The sequence below is a fragment of the Dermochelys coriacea genome, chromosome 4 (genome assembly GCF_009764565.3).
Source record: "Dermochelys coriacea isolate rDerCor1 chromosome 4, rDerCor1.pri.v4, whole genome shotgun sequence".
In the NCBI taxonomy this organism is placed as follows: Eukaryota; Metazoa; Chordata; order Testudines; family Dermochelyidae; genus Dermochelys; species Dermochelys coriacea.
This window is the reverse complement of record NC_050071.1, coordinates 122,623,266-122,648,681: the sequence shown is the minus strand read 5'-3', so window position 1 is coordinate 122,648,681 and position 25,416 is coordinate 122,623,266. Positions and strand designations below refer to the sequence as shown.

At 39.6% G+C, this 25,416-nt stretch overlaps 1 protein-coding gene and 1 long non-coding RNA gene across 2 annotated transcripts in view; both read right to left on the bottom strand.

Moving 5' to 3' along the window:
* Window positions 1-867: 867 nt before the first annotated feature.
* The window catches only part of HTRA3 (HtrA serine peptidase 3), a 41,871-nt gene continuing 17,322 nt past the window's right edge, over window positions 868-25,416 (bottom strand). Inside the window, exons 2-9 of the mRNA XM_038400321.2 lie at window positions 24,793-24,892; window positions 22,392-22,614; window positions 20,662-20,856; window positions 18,355-18,387; window positions 17,619-17,733; window positions 7,025-7,073; window positions 3,897-3,992; window positions 868-2,179 (exon numbers count right to left, since the gene is read on the bottom strand). Of these exons, the coding sequence (XP_038256249.1) occupies window positions 2,014-2,179; window positions 3,897-3,992; window positions 7,025-7,073; window positions 17,619-17,733; window positions 18,355-18,387; window positions 20,662-20,856; window positions 22,392-22,614; window positions 24,793-24,892 (977 nt within the window). The 3' untranslated portion in view covers window positions 868-2,013. The remainder of the gene's footprint in view (window positions 2,180-3,896; window positions 3,993-7,024; window positions 7,074-17,618; window positions 17,734-18,354; window positions 18,388-20,661; window positions 20,857-22,391; window positions 22,615-24,792; window positions 24,893-25,416) is intronic.
* Window positions 12,420-17,611, bottom strand: LOC122459708. Its single transcript, XR_006280561.1, has 2 exons — window positions 14,241-17,611; window positions 12,420-12,839 (listed from the first exon to the last, which is right to left on the bottom strand). It is a non-coding gene; the product is annotated as an uncharacterized LOC122459708 (long non-coding RNA).

Sequence of the window (25,416 nt, the reverse complement as noted above, 5' to 3'; positions counted from 1 at the left end):
GTGTATTTTACTGCAAAGGGCTTGATCTGATCCACATACAGAACTTTTGTAGCTTTCCGTGGGAGTTCCACATGCACAAGGCTTGCAGAATCAATACCCAAGACTAAAATGTTTGGCTAGTTTTAAAGAAAGTCCCTGACAAGACAGAACAAAGATAGTGGCCTTAGAAAATTCCTGCTCATGAGTTAGGAACGATGGTGAACTTCACTGAGAAGGGCAGCTCTTATGTTTTAGGCACTGGGGCGCAGAAGAGCTAGGTTCAGTTACTGGCTGTGCCCCAGGCTTACTGTGGGTATGTCAACACTGCAGTTTGTCACCCGCGGCTGTGCCAGCTGACTCAGGCTTGCAGGTCTTGGGCTAAGGGATGTTTAATTGCGGTGTAGATGTTTGGGCGTGGGCTGCAGCCCAAGCTCTGGGACCCTCCCACCTCACAGGGTCCTAGACCCCGGGCTCCAAAACAGCCCTCAGCCCAACTCAACCAGCACAGGCCAGCAGTGGGTTTTTAATTGCATTTTGGACATACCCTGTTTGACCTGGGGCAAGTTACCTACTCTTTCCGTGCCTCAGTTCCCCAACTGTACCTTAGCAGAGTTCTCTAGTTGCCATCATAGTACAAATAATGATAAATAAAAATATGAAAATCACATTATAAAATGTGAATTATAATGTGCATAAGGCATTACTAAACATAGGCTAAGTAAGGGCAGAATCTCAGCAAAAAAATTACGTTCCAAAGCTACGAAATGAAGGCTTCTGTAGCCTTTAAAAGGCTCTCATATCAATCAGCCTAACTTTCTTTAGCTAAATCATCTCTTGGGAGAGTCTGTTCCAGCACAAGAGACTATTTGCAAAAATAATTAACAGCGGTGCAAAGCAAAATTTTATTTGTGTAAACTTCAATTTCCTTACAGTAGAAACATATACAGTACAAGCATAAGTAGTATATCAATTTTTCAGCAAAGTGTACCAGTATAATGAAAACTAATTTGTACATGATTTTAAAAACCCTGTAAAATACTGTGAACTTTCAAACTTTTTTCTCTGCACATTGTTTTGACTTTTATATATTTAACTAAAGCATTAATTCTATAAGAATCATTTACTATATTCCAGAATTGCATGACCTAGGTGTAACACTCTATAGCCTGGTACCACTTTCATACCATTTTTATATTTACAAATTTTCCCCACCTGCATTCACATATAATGTACAAGCTCCAAGATCAAATAAAGGCTTTGCTAATGCTAATTTCACATTCAAAGAGGCAAAGAAATGCAAAAACAAACAAAAAAAAGCTCAGCTTTTGGTCAAAATAGCTTAGTTCTGCTGTGTCAAAATCCTGCTTATAATCATCCAACGGCAATTTCTCCTTTTTAACCATGTTTTCTCACTGTTGATGGAGTTACGGACTTTCAAATTACAGGACTGACCCTCCCATCAATGGCAAAACTTCTATTAAATTTAAAGGAACTGGGATTGGAGCCAGTTTCTATAGTGACACCCCAGAAAGAGTCATAGAGTTTAAGGCCATCACCATTAAGGAGGGACCACCAGTTCCGGTCTGAATACCTGTACATCACAGGCCATCAATACCACCCAGTACCCACACACTAAAGCCAACAACCAAAATTAGACTGAAGCATTACAGTCAGAGGAGATTAGACTATTACGTGTCACAGGCAAAGAAAAGAAGGGCCAAAGTGCACCAGTGCCCGAGGCCCCTGCAAGGGCAGAGATATAATTAATGTGCCCAATTTACACACATTGTGGGGTTGTTTATTGTTATCCTCAAAATATAGTTTAACAAAAATTACTTTGAAGGTAAAATCACATTTGTTTTCATTTTGTAACCTAATTAAATTTAGCTACTATGTACAGACATGGCTCAGGCAATCAAGTTAGTCCACCTTGTCATTAGTCAACGGGAAGTATAATTACTGCAGCTGTAAAGGAGGTATCTGATGTTTCAGAATAAGTGAGTTTAGTTATGGTGTGAGCTTCCTCAGTTTGATTTACATGACAACTTCAGGCTCTATGTTAAACAGCAAGTCATCATTTCCCCTTCGAACTTCAAGTAGTAGAGGTGACTCATTCATCACAGCCTCTTGCAGGTCACTGGAGGTCATCAAAGGACGTCCATTTACTTTGACAATGATGTCTCCATCTTTGATGCCACCTCTGCATAGGCAAGATAAAGCAAGGATTAAGCTGTGTAGTCAAGGCCATTAAATTCACCCTGTATAGACGACCAGCACAAGGTCTATTCAGCACTTATTTGATGTAAGTGGCACATAAGTTTTGCTCTCAGCCTTTCCTTAGGGTTGATTTTCACTTAGGGTGTTACTAACTGCAGTAAACTGTAATCTCGGCAATTTTCTAGAATCAAACACGAAGCATTAGAGCTAGGCGAATAATGGATTTTTTGGTTTGTTAGCCATTTCAAAAAGTTGAAAAATCATTTCAGAATGGATAAAAAATTAAAATTCTGAATTTTTAGTGAATTACACAGTTGAACAAAATTGCTTTTGCTCAGATTTAATACTTCATTTTGACAAAAACAAAATGTTTCTTTTTGATTGACAATTTTTAAATGTATTTCAATTTTTAAAAATAACAAAGAAAATTTTGAAACAAAAAAGTCATTTCAAAACTGAAAAATTGAAATGAGATGTTTTGATTTATTTGAATTTTTTTCCAAAATGAGTCATTTGGCAAAATCTACACAAATTTGCAAAATGTTTTGGCATTGCTGAATCTGCAATCTTTGAAAAAAAAATGTTATATGAAAATGCTGCCCATGGGAATTGAAGATCTGTCTTCTAAAACAGTGAGGACAGATGGAACACAAATCTAGTTTTCACTAGGTACTGTTTTCTCAAAACTTCAGTACCTATAACAACATAGACATGAAAGATACCTTTCACCAGTGAGTCTTTCTAGTTCATCCAAGATTGGACTAAAAGAAAAGGAGTACTTGTGGCACCTTAGAGACTAACAAATTTATTAGAGCATAAGCTTTCGTGAGCTACAGCTCACTTCATCCGATGAAGTGAGCTGTAGCTCACGAAAGCTTATGCTCTAATAAATTTGTTAGTCTCTAAGGTGCCACAAGTACTCCTTTTCTTTTTGCGAATACAGACTAACACGGCTGCTACTCTGAAACCAAGATTGGACTATCCCCGTAATATACACTGAGTGCCCTGAGAAGAAACAAATTCTATTTCTAAAAATTCTAAAGTGGACGGAATGTACTGATCAAAATGCTAGTCATTTATTTTCTCTTTGCCTTCAAATATTTATCTGAATGACTTTTAGTTCATCCTCCAATTTTCTTATTAATTCCTAGAAAAAGTCTTAACATCTGATATGTAGAAAGCCTGAAAAAACAATCAATCATTCCTCCAAGATGAAGTGTTGGGGCTTAACAATATTAGTTTGAAAACTGAGCTTTGTCTGTAGAAAATTCAAGCCAACAGCTACTATGTCATAATAATAGGGAACATATGAAGACATTTATTCAACAAAGATTGGCAAGCAGCATCCTCATTTACATTAAATTTATTCACACTTAATTTTCCCTTTCAAATACAAATATGGTTACATCGTTGTTCAAGCATGTTTATTTATTTAAAAATTCAAATTAGCTAATACTTTAAGATGTTGCCTTAGCAACGATATTATAAATATTTGACCTTTTTAAATGTTAATAGAAATTCATCAAAATATTTTAACAGGTATTTTACTAAAAGGCCCAAATTCCCTTTGAAAAGCAAAAATAATATAAAGCAAGAACATGCAATACCTTGAATATAAACGACAACACTGCCTGCCAGTTTCTGTTGGATAAGTATCTTCAACATGAAGAATAATTATGTTTGCTTTGGATTCCACCTACCTCTGAGAAGGTGAATTTGGAACAACTTCATGTACATAAATTCCACTGCTCACATCAGGAAAATCAGGATTATTGAGTTTTAGTTCTTCCACAAGACTAAGAGAAGATGAAAATATTGAAATCAGTAATTGTTTCAAAGAGAAATAATTTTCAAAAGTACATTATTCTTGAGTTTTCTCTTGAATAAAATAAGTGGAATAAAATACATTACTTAACCTAAGTATGTATCCACAAATCATCTTGCATTAAAATTGCCTGAATGAAAAAAACTCTCTATATCAGCAGATTTTTTAAAGGAATCAGATTTACTATCATGCATCCTCAATTGCACATGCCATAATTATTCTCTTGTACCTCATGCAGAAATAGCTTGTTCTGTTATCGTTTTGTATTTTGTATTGTGCTTTGTATTGTGGAAGCACCTAAGAGCTCCAGTCATTGACCCCATTGTGCCAGGTGCTGTACTAACACAGAATGAAAAGATGGCCCAGAGAGTTTATAAGCTGAGTAACAGTCACACTGGTGATAAGGCAAACATTTGCTAATAGTCTAGTTTGTTTATTCTGGCATTTCATTCTCACTGTGTCCTCAATTAAAATTACAACACTTTTGAAAACTCCAGTAGCCAAACAGGAGATCTGTGTCTGGTCCACAGCAAGACCAGACTCTTGAGTTTTTCAAGAAAAATCTTGTTTGGGAAATTTTACTCTGCTTTCAAGTGTTCTGCATTTGGCTTGGTTTAGAGTAAGGAGCCAGTGTAAAATACAGACTGTAGAACATCTTGGCCCCCTAATGTTTGAGGATGACTGACTCCTAGGCTTAGGGTACAGAGTTGCTTCAAGCCTATCTCTGGGTGTAAAGACTTTCAACCTCAGTTGCATGGATAGCTGTGCTTCAGTATCATAACTGGACAGTTTGTGAGCTATGCAGTCAGACAGAAAGGAAACCAGCACTGCTTCACAAACCGCTTAATTTCCCCCCCCCCCCGAAGTTAATAGAGTTAAAACAAACACACACACACAGAGACACTGTTATTTACCAAAAAAGGGCAACTTCTTGCTGTATTTCTTTAGATACTGCAAATGCAGCAATGCCTCACACTGACTGCATATGTTATGATATTTAAAAAGATAAATCCTCAGCTGGTGTCTGTCAGCTTCTACTGAAGTTAATGAAGACACATGGATTTATTCCTCTGAGGATTTGACCCTTATGTGGGAGACAGCAAAAATATAACTCAATAAAATAAGAACTGTTTAGTCAAAAACATCAGCTACATATGCTGCAAACAGGTGTTTAGTCACACAGCCTTCTGCCACACTGGAGACAAAGCTACTGGTGTAAAAGAGGAATTGTACTAGTATAAACAAAAAGAGTACAAAGGGTTATAAAAAGATCTCACAAAACTAGGTGACTGGGCAGCAAAATGGCAGATGAAATTCAATGCTGATAAATGCAAAATAATGTACACTGGAAAATATAATCCCAATATAATACAGATGATGGGGTCTAACTTAAGTGTTACCACTCAAGCAAGATCATGCAGTCATAGACCCATACCCTTTAAGGTCAGAAGGGACCATTGTGATCATCTAGTCTGACTTCCTGCACACTGCAGGCCACAGAACCTCAGCACTCACTCCTAACCTCTGGCTGAGTTACTGAAGTCTTCAAATCATGGTTTAAAGACTTCAAGTTACAGAGAATTCACCATTTACACTAGTTTAAACTTGCAAGTGACCCATGCCCCATGCTGTAGAGGAGGGTGAAAAACCACCAGGGTCTCTGCCAATCCGGGGGAAATTCCTTCCGAATCCCAAATATGGCAATGGTCATTGTGGATACTTCCCTGAAAACATCTGCTGAATGTACAGCAGCAGTCAAAAAAGCTAAATGTTCAGAACCATTAGGAAAGAGATAGATAATGAGACAGAAAATATCATAATGCCACTATATAAATCCATGGTACACTCACAAATTGAATACTACATGTAGTTCTGGTCATCCCATCTCAAAAAAGGTATATTTGAATTGGCAAAGTATGGGGAAAGGACTGTTCATTTTAGAAAAGAGAAAAGGCAGGATATGATAGAAGTCTATACAATCATGAATGGTGTGGAGAACGTGAATAAGGAAGTGTTATTTATTCCTTCACATAACACAAGAACCCGATGAAATTAATAGGTGGCAGGTTTAAAACAAACATAAGGAAGTACTTCTTCACACAACACAATCAACCTGTTGAACTCATTGCCAAGGGATGTTGTGAAGGCCAAAAGTATGAATGGGTTCAAAAAAGAATTAGATAAGCTCATGGAGGAAAGTCCAGCAACGGCTATTAGCGAAGATCGTCAGGGACACAACCTCATGCTCTGGGTGTCCTTAAACCTCTGATTGCCAGAAGCTGGGAGTGGATGACAGGGGATGGATCACTCAATAAAAATTGCCCTGTTCTGTTCATTCCCTCTGGAGCATCTGGCACTGGTCACCACTGGAAGACAGGATACTAGGCTAGACAGACTATTGGTCTGACCAAGTATGGCCATTCTTATGTTCATTCACTTGCTCTCCAGTGATATTTCAGACACTAGACAATTACAGATTTTATGTTAAATACGATGAAGAGATAGAATTGGAAGAAATTGTTCTTATTCTGCCAGTTCTTTTGCATACATTCAGCTGGCAAGGGAATGTTTTGTTGGTTTCTCAAAGTAGGCTGTGAGATGGGACAAATGAATGGAGCTTTTAGTCCTACACTGTATCTGGACTAAAGGAAAAGTACTGCCCTTGTATCAAAATAATGCTTAGTGTGACTTTCATTTTGGTTGTGGAAAAGGAATTGGATTCTGACAGAACGTCAGCTGACTGGGAAAAGCAGAGTGAGAAATTTTGCAAAAACACACATTAATGTATATTGTCACCAGTGGCAGGAATGGGAGAACTGTAAGTTGATTAATTTCCTGATCCCAGAATGTAAATTTCACTGCTGAAAACTAAAAATTTCCACAAACCTTGTGGAAGTTTACATACAGATCTGAACTGTGTTGCTCTGAACCACTGCTGAACCTTTATAATACATTTTATGTGTACCAGTGCAGTTTATATAAACATATTTAAAAGATACTTACATGGATGTTATTGTCAGCATCCTTATGCCAATGAAGCGTTTTTTCCCATCTGGAAAAAAACACAGCAGCTATATATAAAGATTTTAGGCAAACAATCACAAGAACACCTTTTCCATTGAAATGGTAAGAGCCAATACCAGAAAAAGGTATCAGCCTTTACTAAAGATTAATACCACAGACAATGCAAAGCATGCATAGTGATTAGAACGACTTCTAAGGTCTTGTGCCTTCCCTCATGAAGCCATGGATGATTAGAATGAGGATTGCTCCCCTCTAGTCCCATTGCTGAGATAATGGCCGCTATAAAGGGAGTCACAAAAGATCAGTTTCAGTACTATAAAAGTTTTACTTAAGGAAAGTTCAAGAAAACATCCAAGATTTCTAAAAGATTTAGTAGCACAAAAATCTTTAGAACTTATTACACCTAAGAGAATGCAAATTTTTGTAACTAATTATGTTTGATCTAAAGATGGTTAAGTCAATTTCGTCAAAAGGAGATTTTGAAAAAAAAAAATTTGGGGTTGGGGAATGGAAATTTCACAAAAAAAGCTAAATACATATAATGCTAAATAAATAAATAAAACAATTCTTTCCTTGCTTGATACTGCAGGAATTGAGCTCATGTGTGGTGCTCAAGCTCAGAGTTCCTGGTTTAATCAGAAGTATGCTAAAGACAAAGAATTCTCAGTAAAAGGTCCTCAACCCTGGAAATTACTTCCCTCGTTGGTTTGTCAAAGCCCACATTTGCTAACCATCAGGTCATACTGTGAAATCCCCATACAGAACTGCTCGCAGGATCAGGGCCTATTCTCTTGTTTTAAAAGTTTCCAAGCAGGGAGCAGAAACAATATCTTAGGCGACTAGTCGCACAACACACGTAGCAAACAGGTCCCATAGCACTCCAAAGTGCTTTACAATACTATCTACACAGCCACTAAACAGCAATTAGTTTAGATTCACCACACATGAGGCAGATAAGTATGATCAGCCCCATTTTGCTGAGAGGTTACGTGACAATCTCTCACAGAGCCAGTCTCCTGCCTCCGAGACCTGTGCCTGAACAATGAGAAAAAAGTGCCATGGGCTCTTTCATGTTTATAGAGAGACAGAATCTTCTAAGGACACCTCTGAAAGCCCCACACAAGTAAATTACATGACACTTAGGGCCAGTCTACACTAGAAAATGTCACTCAGGGTGTGAAAAATCCACGTCCCCGAGTGACGCAGTTAGCCGACCTAAAACCCTATGTAGAGAACACTAGGCTGATGGAATAATTCTTTCTTCAGACGCCATAACAACTGCCTCTCAGAGAGGTGGATTACCTCTCCTGTCAGCAAAGCTAGTATCTATATTGAAGCACTAAAGTGGTGCCACAGCAAGTGTAGACAAGCCCTCGATGTATCTGCTTACCAAAGAATGAAAACACGGTTAAGTGATCCTTACACATTTGAACTTATGGTGCAAGTGAGTTTAAATGGGGCAAATTCAGCCCTCCTATAAGCTGGCACAACTCCATTGGTTCTGAAGCTACAACCGTTCTGAGTGGCATTGATGCCAAAAAGCTGCTTTATGTACTAATTTGATTTGATGAAGTCCTGCAGTGAGTGCTTCAGCAGTTCATTATAGAGAATTTCCTCTCACTTGTTCCAGAATAACTGTCGTGGAACTTCTTTGAGCATCCCGCTGCTCTCGCGTTATGAGAGAGGATGAAGAGGAGAGACTAAACAGTTGCCTCTAATACTTGTTCGTTCCAGGATAAATAATCTCAGGCTGGGGACCTATTCCTGCATTCCTTGCACACCCTATATCCCCATTAAAGTCAACGGAACACACCCCAGAGATGTTGGATTTACTGGGCCCTTGGCAATCTTACAGCATACTTCCAGCTATCTTTGTTGCCTTCCCTGGAATGCTTAGTCTCTCCTGCAATTGTTAAGATGAATTGAGCAAAATTGGCTACAGTAAACTCCAGATAGAGTTCTACTGTTCAAACATGTCAACCACCATGGCCCTGTGCCAGATCCGTTTTATATAGCTTCTTCAGAACTGAAGCTTCCATTTAAAAAAAAAAACTGCACAGTTCCTAGCTCTCATGTTTGCAAAAGAAACCTCTCAAACTTGAGTGGGATCTGAGTGTGAAATGATGCAGTGTGTTGTCTTCCTGAGTCTGCAATCAGTTTCTGAGAGTGTGTACAAGTCGGATGATCCTTTAAATGTCACCAATAACTATGTTATTGCTGGTCATTTTAACAGTTGGGATAGCGAAGGGGGAAGCAGTACAATGGTGCACAAAATGGAGAGGGGGGCTGCATCGGGAATTGCTGCAAAGAAGAAAATGCAGACGAATGAAAGGATAAGAGGCATAGACATGGAAGCGGTACAGGAACAGGTACAAGAATAGGGATGGATGAGAAACCAAGGGAAGATTGAGTGCTGATCCTAAAGGGCATTATTATCCCTGTGGGTAATGCTAAATGTGACAATGAGGCACTGAACAAATAAGAAATAATGATAATGGCTTAGTTACTATGTAAAGGCCTTATTCCACCCTAGAGCTTTGTACAAATTGCCCATACAGACCAGTGGGAGATCTGCCGTGGACTGAAGATTTATGGACCATAAGTAAAAATGTAATTTGGCTCTCTCTCCAGAATGAGTTTGACAAACCTCATTTAAAATAAGAGTTTTGTAATTATAATAAAATGCACACGAGGATCTACTTTGTGAGATTATTTTATCTGCTGCGGCGGTCTGGGCAGAAGCCTTCTGCAAGAATTCCTGCATCTTTTTTTCTTGGAGCATTCTCATCAGAACGCATGAGAACCTAATATTCTCTTTGCAAAAAGTACATCACTTTACATTTCTCCAAGTTGAATGTCATATGCAAAAGTTAAGTTTTCTACAACAAAACCAGCTTGAGGGAGTATTAATTTGCAGCATTGCTGGCAATCTTAGCAGAGAAGCCAAGTAATGAATGGGCATTGAGACTCAATTACAGTGCATTGTTACCACAAAGGGATGGCCCTTTTGAGGGCAGAGTTGAGTTACATTGGCAGAGCAGTGCGGGGAAGCTGGAGTTATGGTGTGCCATGCTACGGTCTGCAGAGCTGTCAAGATGGCAGTTTTCATGAGCACTTAAAATTGCTGTAGGGATCAGGAGGCAGAAGAAAAAATCATTAAGACAGAAAGCACAGAATGGAAAGAGGTCCTGAAAATAATGAGCCTCTCACCAGAGTGAAATCACAGTAACTAAGGCTTTCTTCTTATTATTATTATTTTAAAATGTTCATATGCTGGAATAATCAAGCTATACACATGTGGAACAACTTCAGTCTGAAGCCAGTATGACCCATGGAGAAGGAGATCTTTTAAAGTTCTCTGAAACAGAAGGTGCTGGATTAACCAGTGCGATCTAGATAATTTGTGCCACTCCAGTGATGCAAAACAGCTGGAAACCTGGTTTAACAGATTGGTTAAACTGGAGTAGTGCAAAACACCAGGAGGTTGCTTGTGAATCTGGCCCCAAAGGCTGGAAGTACCTAACTACTTAAGAAACTTTCTATTCTATGAGATATTTTCATGCATAAGAAAGACACTAGATACTATCAGCTTCTTCTTCTCGAAGTTAAACTTTTTGATTGATGATTATGATAATATACAAAATGAGACAGGTCAATAAGGGGCTAAAGGCATGAATATTCATAACCACAGACAAAGCTACAGCAAAAGTATTATTGTTAGAGCCAAATTACGGGCCTGAACCTGCAAACGCTCATGTACATGAATAACTTTATCATGCGAGTATTGCCACTGTCCAGTCAGTAAGAGTGCAATCCTGGTGCCACTGAAGTCAATGGGAGTTTTGTTGTTGACTTCAATGGGGTGAGGATTTCACCAAGACCTTCTAAGGAAGGAACTAATCTTGCATTCTACTTGGTATGCAGGGAAACTTCCTACTATTCAGTACATGCCCATTGCATTTAGACTACATCAGCAGGCCTGAAATTATTTAAGAAAAATATTCCACTGCCAAACAGATACAACGAAACTGCTCCAGCCTCTCCCATTTACTGGTGGACTGTGTATTTTCTCAAGCTGTATAACTGAGCTCTAGAGTGAATCAATTATCTGAATGCAACTTTAAGATGAAGAAAAGCCCAAATGACAGTTTTCAATATCTTTACCTGTATGCAGCTCTTTATCTCTATTATTATCATCTTTAATAATTATTATTATTTGCTAAACCCAGCAGCTTGCTTAGCTCTGGATGGAGCCAATCCAGTGAGATACTTTGGTTTAGCTGTCCTCAAAGGCAAGAATATTTTGCTGAGATTTAGTCTAATTGTTAATTTACTGTCTTTCACCCCAGCACTCCCTGTTAATACCCTTCTAAGAAGTCCTGAGTTCTGATTTCAGCCCTGCCAGTGATTCCCACTTTGGGCATCAGCAAATTGTTAAGATCAATTTTTTCATATCTGGATCTCTGAAGTTAGGCACGGAAATAAAGAAAAGGAGACTTGTGGCATCTTACAGACTAACAAATTTATTTGAGCATAAGCTTCCGTGAGCTACAGCTCACTTCATCGGATGCATTCGGTGGAAAATACAGTAGGGAGATTTATATACACACACAGAGAACATGAAACAATGGGTTTTATCATACACACTGTAAGGAGAGTGATCACTTAAGATGAGCTATTACCAGCAGGAAGGAGGCGGGAAAGGAGGAAAACCTTTTATGATGATAATCAAGGTGGGTCATTTCCAGCAGTTAACAAGAACGTTTGAGGAACAGTGGGGGGTGGGGTGCGGGGAGAAATAACATGTGGAAATAGTTTTACTTTATGTAATGACCCATCCACTCCCAGTCTCTATTCAAGCCTAAGTTAATTGTATCCAGTTTGCAAATTAATTCCAATTCAGCAGTCTCTCATTGGAGTCTGTTTTTGAAGTTTTTTTGTTGAAGGATAGCCACTCTCAGGTCTGTAATCATGTGATCGGAGAGACTGAAGTGTTCTCCGACTGGTTTTTGAATGTTATAATTCTTAACGTCTGATTTGTGTCCATGTATTCTTTTACGTAGAGACTGTCCAGTTTGACCAATGTACATGGCAGAGGGGCATTGCTGGTACATGATGGCATATATCACATTGGTAGATGCGCAGGTGAATGAGCCTCTGATAGTGTGGCTGATGTGATTAGGCCCTATGATGGTGTCCCCTGAATAGATATGTGGACAGAGTTGGCAACAGGCTTTGTTGCAAGGATAGGTTCCTGGGTTAGTGGTTCTGGGAAGTGGGGATTCTCAGCACCTTTGAAAATCAGACCACTTAAATAAGTGCCTAATTTTAGGTACCCCAGTTTGAAAAATCTAGCCTTTGCATGGTCAATATATATAATGGGGATGATTTATCTACCTCCTTGAGGTACTCAAGGTTAGTTAATGCTTTTACAGAGTTTTGAATGGCTAAAGCTCTATATAATAAAAGTATTATTATTACGGTAATAATAAATAAGGTATTATTATTATGACCATCCCATTTGATATAGTGCTAAATGACTTTACATTTAAATATTGCTCATAATTCCTAATAGAGTGTATATTTTTGATTCTTCAGCTTTGTAAGTAGGATTACATATTTGTTTGCGATAAACACACAGTATGATTTCATGACTATGCACATTATACAACTCTGATAAAGTTATCTGCTCAACTGAGATTTTAAAAGCTACAGTCATACTAATTATACAATGTCATGGCTGTCTCCTCTATTCCAGAGTCAAGTTGTAAAGAGGCATTTCCTAAGAAGGTTACTGTAAGAGTTTAAAAGAAAAGGAGTACTTGTGGCACCTTAGAGACTAACAAATTTATTAGAGCATAAGCTTTCGTGAGCTACAGCTCACTTCATCGGATGCATTTGGTGGAAAAAACAGAGGAGAGATTTATATACACACACACACACAGAGAACATGAAACAATGGGTTTATCATATACACTGTAAGGAGAGTGATCACTTAAGATAAGCCATCACCAGCAGCAGGGGGGGGAAAGGAGGAAAACCTTTCATGGTGACAAGCAAGGTAGGCTAATTCCAGCAGTTAACAAGAATATCAGAGGAACAGTGGAGGGTGGGGTGGGAGGGAGAAATACCACGGGGAAATAGTTTTACTTTGTGTAATGACTCATCCATTCCCAGTCTCTATTCAAGCCTAAGTTAATTGTATCCAGTTTGCAAATTAATTCCAATTCAGCAGTCTCTCCTTGGAACCTATCCTGAAGGACGAGCCATCACTCTCACAGATCTTGGGAGACAGACCAGTCCTTGCTTACAGACAGCCCCCCAATCTGAAGCAAATACTCACCAGCAACCACACACCACACAACAGAACCACTAACCCAGGAACCTATCCTTGCAACAAAGCCCGTTGCCAACTCTGTCCACATATCTATTCAGGGGATACCATCATAGGGCCTAATCACATCAGCCACACTATCAGAGGCTCGTTCACCTGCGCATCTACCAATGTGATATATGCCATCATGTGCCAGCAATGCCCCTCTGCCATGTACATTGGCCAAACTGGACAGTCTCTATGTAAAAGAATGAATGGACACAAATCAGACGTCAAGAATTATAACATTCAAAAACCAGTTGGAGAACACTTCAATCTCTCTGGTCACTCGATCACAGACCTAAGAGTGGCTATACTTCAAAAAAAAAGCTTCAAAAACAGACTCCAACGAGAGACTGCTGAATTGGAATTAATTTGCAAACTGGATACAATTAACTTAGGCTTGAATAGAGACTGGGAATGGATGAGTCATTACACAAAGTAAAACTATTTCCCCATGGTATTTCTCCCCCCCCACCCCACCCCCCACTGTTCCTCTGATATTCTTGTTAACTGCTGGAATTAGCCTACCTTGCTTGTCACCATGAAAGGTTTTCCTCCTTTCCCCCCCCTGCTGCTGCTGATGGCTTATCTTAAGTGATCACTCTCCTTACAGTGTGTATGATAAACCCATTGTTTCATGTTTTCTGTGTGTGTGTGTGTATATAAATCTCTCCTCTGTTTTTTCCACCAAATGCATCCGATGAAGTGAGCTGTAGCTCACGAAAGCTTATGCTCTAATAAATTTGTTAGTCTCTAAGGTGCCACAAGTACTCCTTTTCTTTTTGCGAATACAGACTAACACGGCTGCTACTCTGAAACCTGTAAGAGTTTATGCTTCCACAACCCAATCTTTTCAGTTAGATGATATTCAGAGCAGAATGGAAACACCCTTATCCTTATTCCTGATGATTTAATCATAGCATGATTCTGAGGGTGGATCAAAGTTAAAGTACCAATTCCCTTTTTATATTTTCATATGATGAAATGTAACTGGCCCAAAGGAAAAAGATGATGAAAAACTAGAAATTCTATTTACAGTCATAACAAGGAACAACGCAAGTATGGAAATTTGAAAGCTATTACTAAGTGTCCAAAAATGCAAACTTAATCCTTAACACCATGCAAACAACTGCTGAAATAAACTCATTCCTTCCACATTTCCATCACAGCATGGGCTAGTAAATGACTTTAAAGAATAGCCCTGCTTTGGCAGTGGTTCAGGGCAAATGGGCCAGGTGCTTCCTACAAGTATACAAGTGGTGCCTGACCAGATGAGTGTCTTGATTGAGTGTGACATTGCAAGTGAGGGTTAGTAACCAAGTGTGCTATACACAGAAGGAACAAGGATGAAAACAACAAGATCTGGTGGCCACTCTGTATGGTACATACATATCACAATGGTCTGGCTCGTCCCTTTCACTTCTTGTCTGCTCTGTGTAGTAGGGAATTGGATATGGTGGAAGAGGAGGGAGGTAACCTGTTGTACAGGTTCAGGATGGGCATTCCAGCATGGAAAGAGACACAGGCATGCCTGTGAGAGAAGCAGATAAAGGGGATAGCGAGGCCAGAATCATTGGTGAGTGTAGAGGAGTTGAAGGTAGGGCACGAAAGGAGACCAAGTCAGAGATGTAGGCTACGTCTGGTCTTGAACACAAAAACTGTGAATGTGAGGCTCAGGCAATGGGAAGCTACTGCAATAGCTCAACATGGCTGAGGGGATGGCATAGGAAAACTGATTTCAGCAGCAGCATTTTGGATGGACAGGCATGAGAAGGTGGGGCAGGTTACTAGGGAAGAGACCCAAGAAAAGAAGATTGCAGCAGTCATGGTGGGAGATGATATGGGTGTTGACAAACAATTTGGCAGTCAGGACAGAAAGGAAGGGGCAGGTTTTAGATAAGTGACCCCACTTGGCCACCAGCTGGATGTGCTGAGAAAAGAACAAGGAGGAATGAAAGATAACCCCTAAGTTATGGGTTTGGGGGAAAGGAAGGATGGTAAAGTTATGAATTGCACTGGAGGACTGAGGTAGGGAGGAAGGTTTGGGCTGAAATATTAGTAGGTCAGTTTTGGCCATGTTGAGTCTGAAATGGCAACAACTCATTCAGCGTGAGGTGTCAGACACAGTTAGAGATAGGAGCCTGAAGACCAGCAGATAAGTCCAGACTGGGGAAGTACATTTGACAGTAATTGTTGTACTTACACTGTAAGCTCTTTGGGGGCAGGGATAATCTTTTTGTTCTGTGTTTGTACAGCACCAAGCGCAATGGGTTTGTGGCCCATGACTGGGGTGCTTACCCACTACCCCAATACCAATAATAATAATTGTCATCATCATGATCATCATCACAGCAGTAGTGGAGAACATGCAAATAGAAGTCATTTAGGAATAGAGTATAGCGGCATTATCCCTTCCAAAGCTACCCAGTGTGTCCTGGGTGTTTGGATCTTATTCCCCACCCTGCCTGCTCCCTGCCTCCTTAGGATAATCTGCAGTGCGGGTTGTCCCTGTCCCTTGCAAAAGACACAGAAGAGGAGGGAAATCCTCCTTGATTGAAGTCAAGTTACAAGCTGTTCCTAAGTGTACCTCAAGTTAAGCTGGTTCATCTACAACTCTCACCCTTTCTGATGACTTTCCCTCTGAGTCTTATATATGAGATACTGTCTATTCTTTGGGTCTCTAGGTTTATGAATAATGGAATACCACTTTTTCTTCCAAGAAGCTGTCTTCAAATCCCAAATCTCCACATACAATGACGCCACAACCTCTCTCAGGTTGAAAGCCAACACTCCTTTCCTCAGCTGTGTGCAGCCTTCCTCTGATTTTATGTGGACACAGCAGCAAAATGAGGACAGGCACATGCATGGAATTAAGCAGGAGGCCCCAACTTTTATTAAACTTTAACACAAGGGAAAGGTGCTACCCACCCATCACCCATACTCTCCTGTACCAGGCATTTAATTGGTTCCAGGAGCAAAGAGGCTCTACATGCCCCCACTCCAGGTTAAATGTTGGTGAATGCTAGCCAATCAGCAGCCCTCCCCACCAGCTGGCCAACAGGTGTCAGAGACGCCCAGGAGGAGGAGCTACCTAGTGTACCTAAGTGAGTGTCTCCCTCCCTCGCTGCTGGGCCTATTCCCCTTCACTGCCATCCATATCAAGTTCCCCCACCCATTGGGGCAGGTAGGTGGCATTTGTCCTTATCAGTTTAAACACCAAAAGAAACCAAGACTTGCATCCTGGTGGCCTTTCACTGACAGCTCCCACCTCCCAAGTCTATACCTGAGAGAGTGTCCCAGAGCTGTAGCTGTCCATTCTGTCACACTGCCAGCTGAATGTGTGCGAATTACGTGGTTCTTGAGCAGATAATTTACAACTAAAGTCCAGACAGTATTTTTGAATAACATATTTATAAAAACAGGAAGGTCTCTTAAAATAAATGCATTCCAGAGCACCTCCCCATTAATTAAATGTGTTCTGTAAGTTATTTATATAGCGATCTGAGCCTCACTTTTGTCCTGTCAACCCTATGTGGCTATTAAAGATGTTATGGCACTTTTAATGGGAATATAGCAGGGTTTCTTAGTCAAAATTTCTCTTCCTACTGTTGTGAGGCTTGTTAGTTGCCTCTTAGAACTGAGTACTCATTAAGGAAAATGTAAAATAATGTTTAATTCTTTTAGTTATGATAACATTATTATGCGTTTCCAGAGGGATATAATTTATAAATTATACTTCAGGATGAAAGGTTCTCTATGAACTAATTTTATCGTTCTTCAACATTACTGCTGGCATGGCGCTATTCTATAATACAGAGTACAGTAGAGTAGCCTAACTGAAAGGAAGAATGATGCAATGGGTAGGCACTTGCGTGGGATCCAGGAGATGCAGGTTCAGTTCTCTGCTCTGCCACATGTGGCCTGAATGACCTTTTGCAAGTTGCTTAGTTTCTCTTTGTTCAATTCACCATACATAAAAAGGTGATAATATCTACCCCATAGGGGACTAGTGAGGATAAATGCATTAGATATTGTGAGGTATTATAGAAATGGAGCCACAAAAATACAATAGATATGCTGCACATTGCAATCAGACACTGTATTTCTTTTTTGGTTAAGACCAAACTACTGAAATATGAGTTTGCAGTATCATTTAGAACAGTATTTTTTCTAGCCAGTGTTGCTTGAAGAATTTACCTTTATTTTGTTTGTCATGTGACTCTGTGAGGAACTGAGAGATGCGATCAGAAGGAATAGCAAAGGAAATTCCAGCAGTAACCTTTAAAGTGTTTATTCCAATCACTTCACCATCCTGTGGAAAGAAATTGAAATTGTCTCTAAAGGACTACAAGGTTAATCCCGCTGCCTAAGGCCTTACTTTTCAAATAAGTAAATTGAGGTCAATTACTTACAATCTGGAGAAGTAGAGCAATGATTTACTGGGGAAGCTATTCTTTCCTATTATCATTGTTTTCATGGGTTTTGAGAAAGCTATCCAAAAGATGGTAGTGGTGATACAATAAATAATGATAAAATTATTCTTCACTTTGAATCAAATTGTTTTTCTTTACTTGTCTTCTAGGGACACATTTTCAGACCTTCACGTGCAAGTTCCAAGCAGAAAATGGGCATTTGTACACACGTCAGATACATGTCTTTCTGCACATACAGTTAGGCGTGCAATTACCAGATTTGCATTAGCAAAGGGAGAGTTTGCAGCCATACTGGACACATATAGATGTTTTTCACAGGCATAACTTATATGCCATTATCTAACAATTTAGCCATTAGTGATTTTTTCTTGGAGACCTGTCACTTTAATGTTGTAAGATTTGTGTATGTGTATAATATATTGGACATTCCATCTTCACTGAGAACATAAGAGATAAGTACGCCAGTTCTGTAAAGGAAAAAAAAATCAATCCGTTCTTACCAAATTAACCAGAGGTCCTCCTGAGTTTCCATACTGTAAATATAATGGCAGAATATGTTAAATTGTTATTTTATGGCAGGAAAGAAAAATTGCGCTTCAGATTGTGTTATTTATTAGCACCCGAGAGTGAGCTAGGCACTGCACTGAAGGACAAAATCCCTACCATAAAGAACTGAGAATCAAAGGGCCTGATCCTGCAAAGGAATCCAAGTGATGAATCCTTAGGATTATATTTGCTTCTTTGCAGGATCAGGTACTAAACTGGAGTTAATATTAGGGGAAATGTTAAAAAAAAAGTCTCTAAAGTATAAAACCATATTTTTATTCTCCCAGGTATTCTTACAAAAAGGTTGGAAAATATTTAATCCATGTTTAGCAAATTACATCTCAGTACAATGTTAATAAACCAATATTTTTTAATAAAACCTAGACCTGTCAATCAGCAGATTGGGTTATGATACTGTCAGCTACTTTCCCCAAGGAGCAAAAAGAACGTGGCCAACATTAATTAAACCTCACTGCATCTCGTTGTGAGGTAGGTAAGGAGACACAGGGGTTGCTTTACTCATCATGGATATGCAGCTAGCTCTGGGGGGAAATGTGGCAACTGTTTAACTAAGCAGTTTTGAGTTTTCCCAGTATTTGAAGACTTTCAAGGAAAAAACCCCAAAAGCAGAGAGCTGCAGGAAGTGGGAGGCGTAGAGGTCACTTGCCTATCTACTTGTTGGCTGCACAAATTTGTTTTTGAGTTGGGCCAAGTTTTTGGGTCAGTTTATCAAAGAGCCAAGAGTAGCAAGCTACCAGTCAAAATAAACAAGCAATGGATGAATAATAGCAATACGAGCCATCTAAGAGTTTATCTGTTGATTGCACTGGGCAAAGTGCTGTTTATTCTCAGAAAAATAAATCATAAAATCTACTTTGATTTTTATTAATTTCATGGTACATCTTTTTCAAGTAATCATTTGTAACAGTAACTTCCCTACTCTCAGGACTTAAATTCAGCCACAGCGGTCCAGAGCGGAGCTCCAGTAAATATTTTAAAACCCCTTCTAGTTTTCATAGCATGCTTGGGGGGTGGCAGTGGGGGGGCTCTGGGAAATACTCTATGAGAATTTAAGCCCTGCCTACAATAATATCACCTTTGCCCTTGTATTATGTATTGAACTGGATCAGAAGCTGTCTGTGTGAGAACTGGATCAGAAGCTTTTGGGGGCAATGATGAAGTCAAGAAAATCCTGTTCTAATCCTGGCTCTGCCACCAACTTGCTGTTTGCCCCTTCAAATAAAATCTTTAAAGTGCCTCAGTGATTTAGAAGTTAATGGGATTTAGGCTGCTAAATTTCACCCTGAACCTCCTTCCAGTGTATGAACAAGATTCTTTGATACAACCACCTCAAAAGGGTGTTGTGAGAAATAATGAATATTTACAAAGGGCTTTGCACATGTAAATGGCTAAATACTATTAATTTACTCTGCTGAGTACATTGTCTGAATGTAGTGAATGCACATTTCTGAGAATATTTTTGTTTTAAAGTTTTGGCAGACTTTAGCTGTCATCTCCCCTTAAACTCACTAGAAGTTGCATGCAAGTATCTCAGGGCATAATTTAGTCTTTTTCCGTCATCCCTTGTGGCCCCTCATATGAGCAGCAACTGCGCCTTCATGTGTGTCTGGTCAGCACATAACACAATGGGGCCCCAATCCTGATTGTAGTCTCAGGCTGTTAAAGTGATTTAGGACTAGATTCTCATTTGGACTATATGGCAAAACAAGAGAGTAAGAACTTCTCCTCAAGTCCCTGTGGGATCCCTGAACCTTAAAACTAGGCACATACAGGTAAGTAGATCTACTCACCCGTTTATTCTTTCCCTGGTAGAGAAAAAATGGAGCTTTGGCACAGTAGTAGCCAGTGCAGACAGGAGCATGATAATTCACTGCTGATCTATACCAGCCATATGTCATTGCACATATGCTTCCTGGAATAAGGCAGAAACGGGGGGGAGGAGGGAGAGGGGAGGATTGCAACCTCAAGGGGTGCTTCTCATTCATAATACCTCCCAGGACTATTGCTAGGGTGGGGCATCTTATGCACCTTCTCTTCCTCAGGTCAGAGTCTAACCCACTAACTCAGAATAATCTATCTGTCATGCATGAAGAGGGCATAATTTATTTTATAGGAAGTCCCTTTTATTCAGTGGAATTCATCTAACAGGGCAGTTATTCCCTGCAGCACCAGTGGAATTTCAAGGTTCCAGGACTATAAATCTGGTGAGTTTCTGAACTCCTCACCTACCCAATACTTACGTTGATAATGGCATCTGTCTGAATGTAATCCATATCCGAGTCCCTCAGGCCTAGCTCCTTTCCATCTCGCTGAGCAGTGCTGACAATACCTGTTGTCACAGTGTTCTGCAAGGCAAAAGGGCTCCCAATAGCTACAACGAACTCCCCAGGACGCAGATCGGCCGAGTGGCCCAGTAATAATACGGGTAGTTTTTTCTTTTAAAATAAAAACAGGAAGAAAACAAAGAATTACTCTCAGTTTATGGCTGGTTAATCAAAATGAAATGTAAGGACCAAACCCTAGCTACAGACCAGAAGGATATGCTGCCACCTATGTCCAGCGGAAGAGCAATTCTGCCATCAGAAATCAGGATATCACAGCTCAGGCCAGTTCAATGCACTGCAGGTCACTGCTTCCCACTACTGTCTTCAGAAGAAAAGGGCTCAGGCCTCATGGAGCTGCCTTGCAATTATTGTAGATGGCAGAATCAGCCCCAACAGGATTCTGGCACAAACTCGTGCGTTTTCCATGGGATGACCCTTGTCATGATGTGCAACCCACAAGCTGGATTCTGCCCTCCTTACTTACATTGTGCAGTATCTTACTGCCTAAGTAGCACCACTGAAATCAACAGGATTATTTGCGGAGTAAGGTATCACCTAGTGTGAATAAAGGTGGGAGAGCCTGGCTGCATGTAAGCTATGAGTAACTGCTGGGGGACTCTTGTGTATTATGGCAGGTTCCCCTCTGTACAACCACATCACATAGTCTGCTCTCAGCAGGCTGGCTCTTCCCCTTTGACCAATGTTCTCCTCTTGTGCACCCCACCCTCATGCAGGATGGAGCCTTTAACTAAAAGTATTAAACTGTCCCAATAAAGCAGATGATTTTTGAGAGAGAGGATGTTCACTTCAGATATCCCCATACTCTCCCAACATCAAAAGGACTTTTTTCTTCAAACACAGTCACACTCACGTCTTCAGTTATGTTTTCCAATATGCAGAATCTGCATCTTTCTTTTAATCAGTGCTTCCATACCAGAAACAGTGAAATAATTTATTAACAAGATGTGAAATTTCCCAGGCCTACAGCTGCAGTCCATTCCTTACATTTCATCTACAATTTATATTAGGCTTCACATTGACTAGTAAATACTATTGAATGAGATATATAGTATTCCCAGGCAACAATCAAAATAAGTTTCCATGAGGCAATTTGTTCAATTTCTGCCCAACGATAGAACTATTTCTGGTCTAAATACTGGAAGAACCATACTTTTATTAAAGATCACTGTGATGCTCTACTAACAGTAATATTCCACATTTTGAGCCAGATCTTCAGTGATATAACTCAGAGCACTGCATAGAAAATACTGGTTCTGGGCCTTTGCTTTTACTATATATTTAGTCATTGAAATGGGAACCTTCTTTTTTTCCCTTTTTTTTATCTGAACTGTATCATATTAACAAGATCTGCTAATAAACAATTCCTTGGAAAGCTGTTTGCTTATTTTGCAGTCTCTTTGGCTGTTAATTCCTGACTGGAGCAAAGAAATGTGAACACAATGTCTTGTTCTTAAAAATATCTTAGGTTCATTTGCACTATGAAATTTGCATTACATTAATAATGAACAATTCCACATATGTTTTGAAAGAGTTCTTAAGAATATGTTCCAGCAAACAAGGCTGTGCCTAAAACACAATGAGCTGAGGCTACCAGTCTGATTCATTTAACCTCTTAGATTACTTACCTTAGGATGAATCTTTATTGTTGCTATATCAGACTTCTTGTCAATGTCTTTAATTGTTGCTTCATAGGTATCTCCAGTCTGCAGCTGCACTTTTAACTGTTGTCGCCCTGATATAGCATTGCTGCTTGACACCACGTGGGCATTGGTTACAATTAAACCCAAGTCTGACATTATAAACCCAGATCCACTGGACAAGGGGACATTTCGGCCAAAGAGAGGATGTCTGTACCAGAAACAAACAACATCTCATACATTAAACAGCTTGTGGGGAATAATAATAATAATAATATTATTTAACAAGGCTTCTTACAGGTTGTAGCAGCTCATACATATATATCACCTTTCACTCTGAAGAATCCCAAAGCACTTTATCAGTGATGTTAGATCTGGTAAAAAAAATACTGAATTTTAAAACGTTGACAAAAAAAAAATTGCACAAAAATGTGGACCATTGTTAGACCATCTCTAATGAATGTCATGCCAGGGATTCTCAAATGTGGAATTTTGGAGCACTTTCCTAGCGCTTTGCAAAGAGCTGGAAGGTCACATGATCCTTTTGCGTCTTTGTTTTCAGCTACTTTTACAGGTATCTTACAAGTATTTTACAGTTTTCATTGCAAAGAAAACGCATGGATGCCAGTAAAGGTAGCTGGAATAAAAGAAAAGGAATCAGCTCGTCTGACTCCACTCATCACTGCTGCTATGTGAGAGGAAAATGAAGGCAGGAAACAAGAGCTTCCACCACCAGAGGGAGCTAAGAGTGGGACTGATGCCTCTGGTAGAAGTGGGGAACCAGGGAACAAGTGGGGAAGGCCCAGGCAGCGAGGCAGCTTGTGCAGGAAAGAGGAGGAAATGGCAGCAGGTACTCATGGATAGGAGACTGGAGCAGGGGGCACAAAAGCCTGTTCAGGGGAAGGCAGGGGTTGAGAAGGGGAAAGAAGAGATAGAAAAGGGAGACAAAATTAATAGAACAAACAAATGGTGTGATTTAGAACATTGAAGAAACACGTACTGCACCGAAGACAGTTGCAGATACATTAAAGATTTTTCTAAGTATGACTCTTCCTTGTAAGCAATTGCTGCCATTGCTTCAAGTGTTTTATGCAAATAGGAATGGAGATGATTCCAGTGATAGCAAATGGGAGGGGAGCTGGTCCAGGAATCTGTCTCCCTGATAAGATGCGGTCCAGGCTGTGAAATTATTTGAAGCCCATGGTACATACAGCAACACTCAAGTGCAGCCAGCCCTGGGCTCAATCAGTGCCTAATACATCGGACATCAGTGAGGGATGAGGAGTTAATCAGATTTGAGTTTTTACAAGAACTCGGGGGCAAATGTTTTCTTTTCTGGAAAGAAGAAAGGATTTATAATATATACACAGCAAGAGCAAACAGGTCTTGGGTTTTAGAGTTTTTGCAAATGATGGAATACTGTAAACTATTAATAGATTAATAGATTTTACAGGCAGCATAATTTAGTCGGACCTCCTGCATACCACAGATCATAGAAGTTCACCAAGTGATTCCTGCATCAAGCCTGTAACTTCTCTTTGAGCTGCAGCAGATCTTGTGGAAAGACATCCAAACTTAATTTAAGTCTGCAAGTGATGGAGAAACCCTCAATCCCCTAGGTAAATTGTTCCAATGGTTCATTACCTTACCTGTTAAAAATGCACCTTGCTTCTCATCTGAATTTATCAAGCTTCAGCTTCCATCCACTGGCTCTTATCATGCCTTTGTCAAATAGATTCAAGAGTCCTCTCCTATCTGATATCTTTTCCCCATTTAGATATTTATAGTGCCTGATCAACTTGCCTCTTAACCTTCTCTTGGATAAAATAAATATAGTGAGGTTCTTTAGGCTCTCACTGTAAGCAGCCTTTTTCCAGCTTAGCTTTTTGTGTATGTTTTTTTCCACTGGAATAGTTCATATTTTACATTCTGTCCAAATCAAGATTGAATGAATCTCAAAAACAAACATGATAGCTTCCTTTTATTCCATATAATACCTGATCTACCGAAAGGTTGTGAGGATAGTTAATGTTTATACAGTACTGTGAAGATGTTAAGAGGTATAAGTAGCTAGGTACTATTAGTACTATCATTTATTATCCATTTGCACTACCACTTAAAACCAGGATTCCTTCCTACATGCAAGCATAGCTGAATTAACACTGGACAGATCCTGCTCCAGAGTGGTTGAGATATCATTTGAAAAAATACACCTGCAAGACTTTGGTTTTGTTTATCTTTGTCTGGCCATGGGAGATTGCTGGTTTCTAAGAAAACTTTACCAGTTACAGGCTTCCGCTAGAGCACTAGTCCGCTACTGGCAGCATAATCATGTGTTGGCATGCTTCTAAACAATGAGGTTAGAACACACACACATACAAAAAGTTACCTCAGGAAAAGTTCAATGTGAACGACTGCAGGTGCAATCTTTTCCACCACATCTGCAATGAAGTTAAACTTGTATCTTGGGCTGTTGGGCTGTTGGTGACCTATACTAGCAGAAAAATTGGGTATGTTAATAAGAAAATACCCTTTGTACCAATCACATGAGTTAAATTTGTCTATAGTTCACATGGGGACATTTTCCAGCCAGACAGGGGAAAGGCATATAAGCCATTCAGAGACTTTTAAAAATTGCTTGTGTTTTGTTTTGTCCTGAGAAAATGGCAAGGCCATTTGGCTAAGAACTTCCTAGATTAATTGGAACTCACAAGATTTAGTGATTGCCTTGTCTGGCTGGGTATTTTTTTTCCAGAACTAGTCTTAATTGTTATTTAAAATTTCTACTGCAGTAGCACCTAGAGATCTTAACCAAGTCAAGACCCCACTATAGTATGCTAGGCACTATACTAAAGTACCGCAAATGACAGTCCTTGCCCCAAAGCTTATGTGTGAACTCACTGTGAAAATACCAACTGAAAGCAGATCTATCAGAATCCTTATGATCTGTTATTATAATTCAGTAATAAGTTTGACAGTATTATTAAAAGAAACATGAATAAAATATGAAATT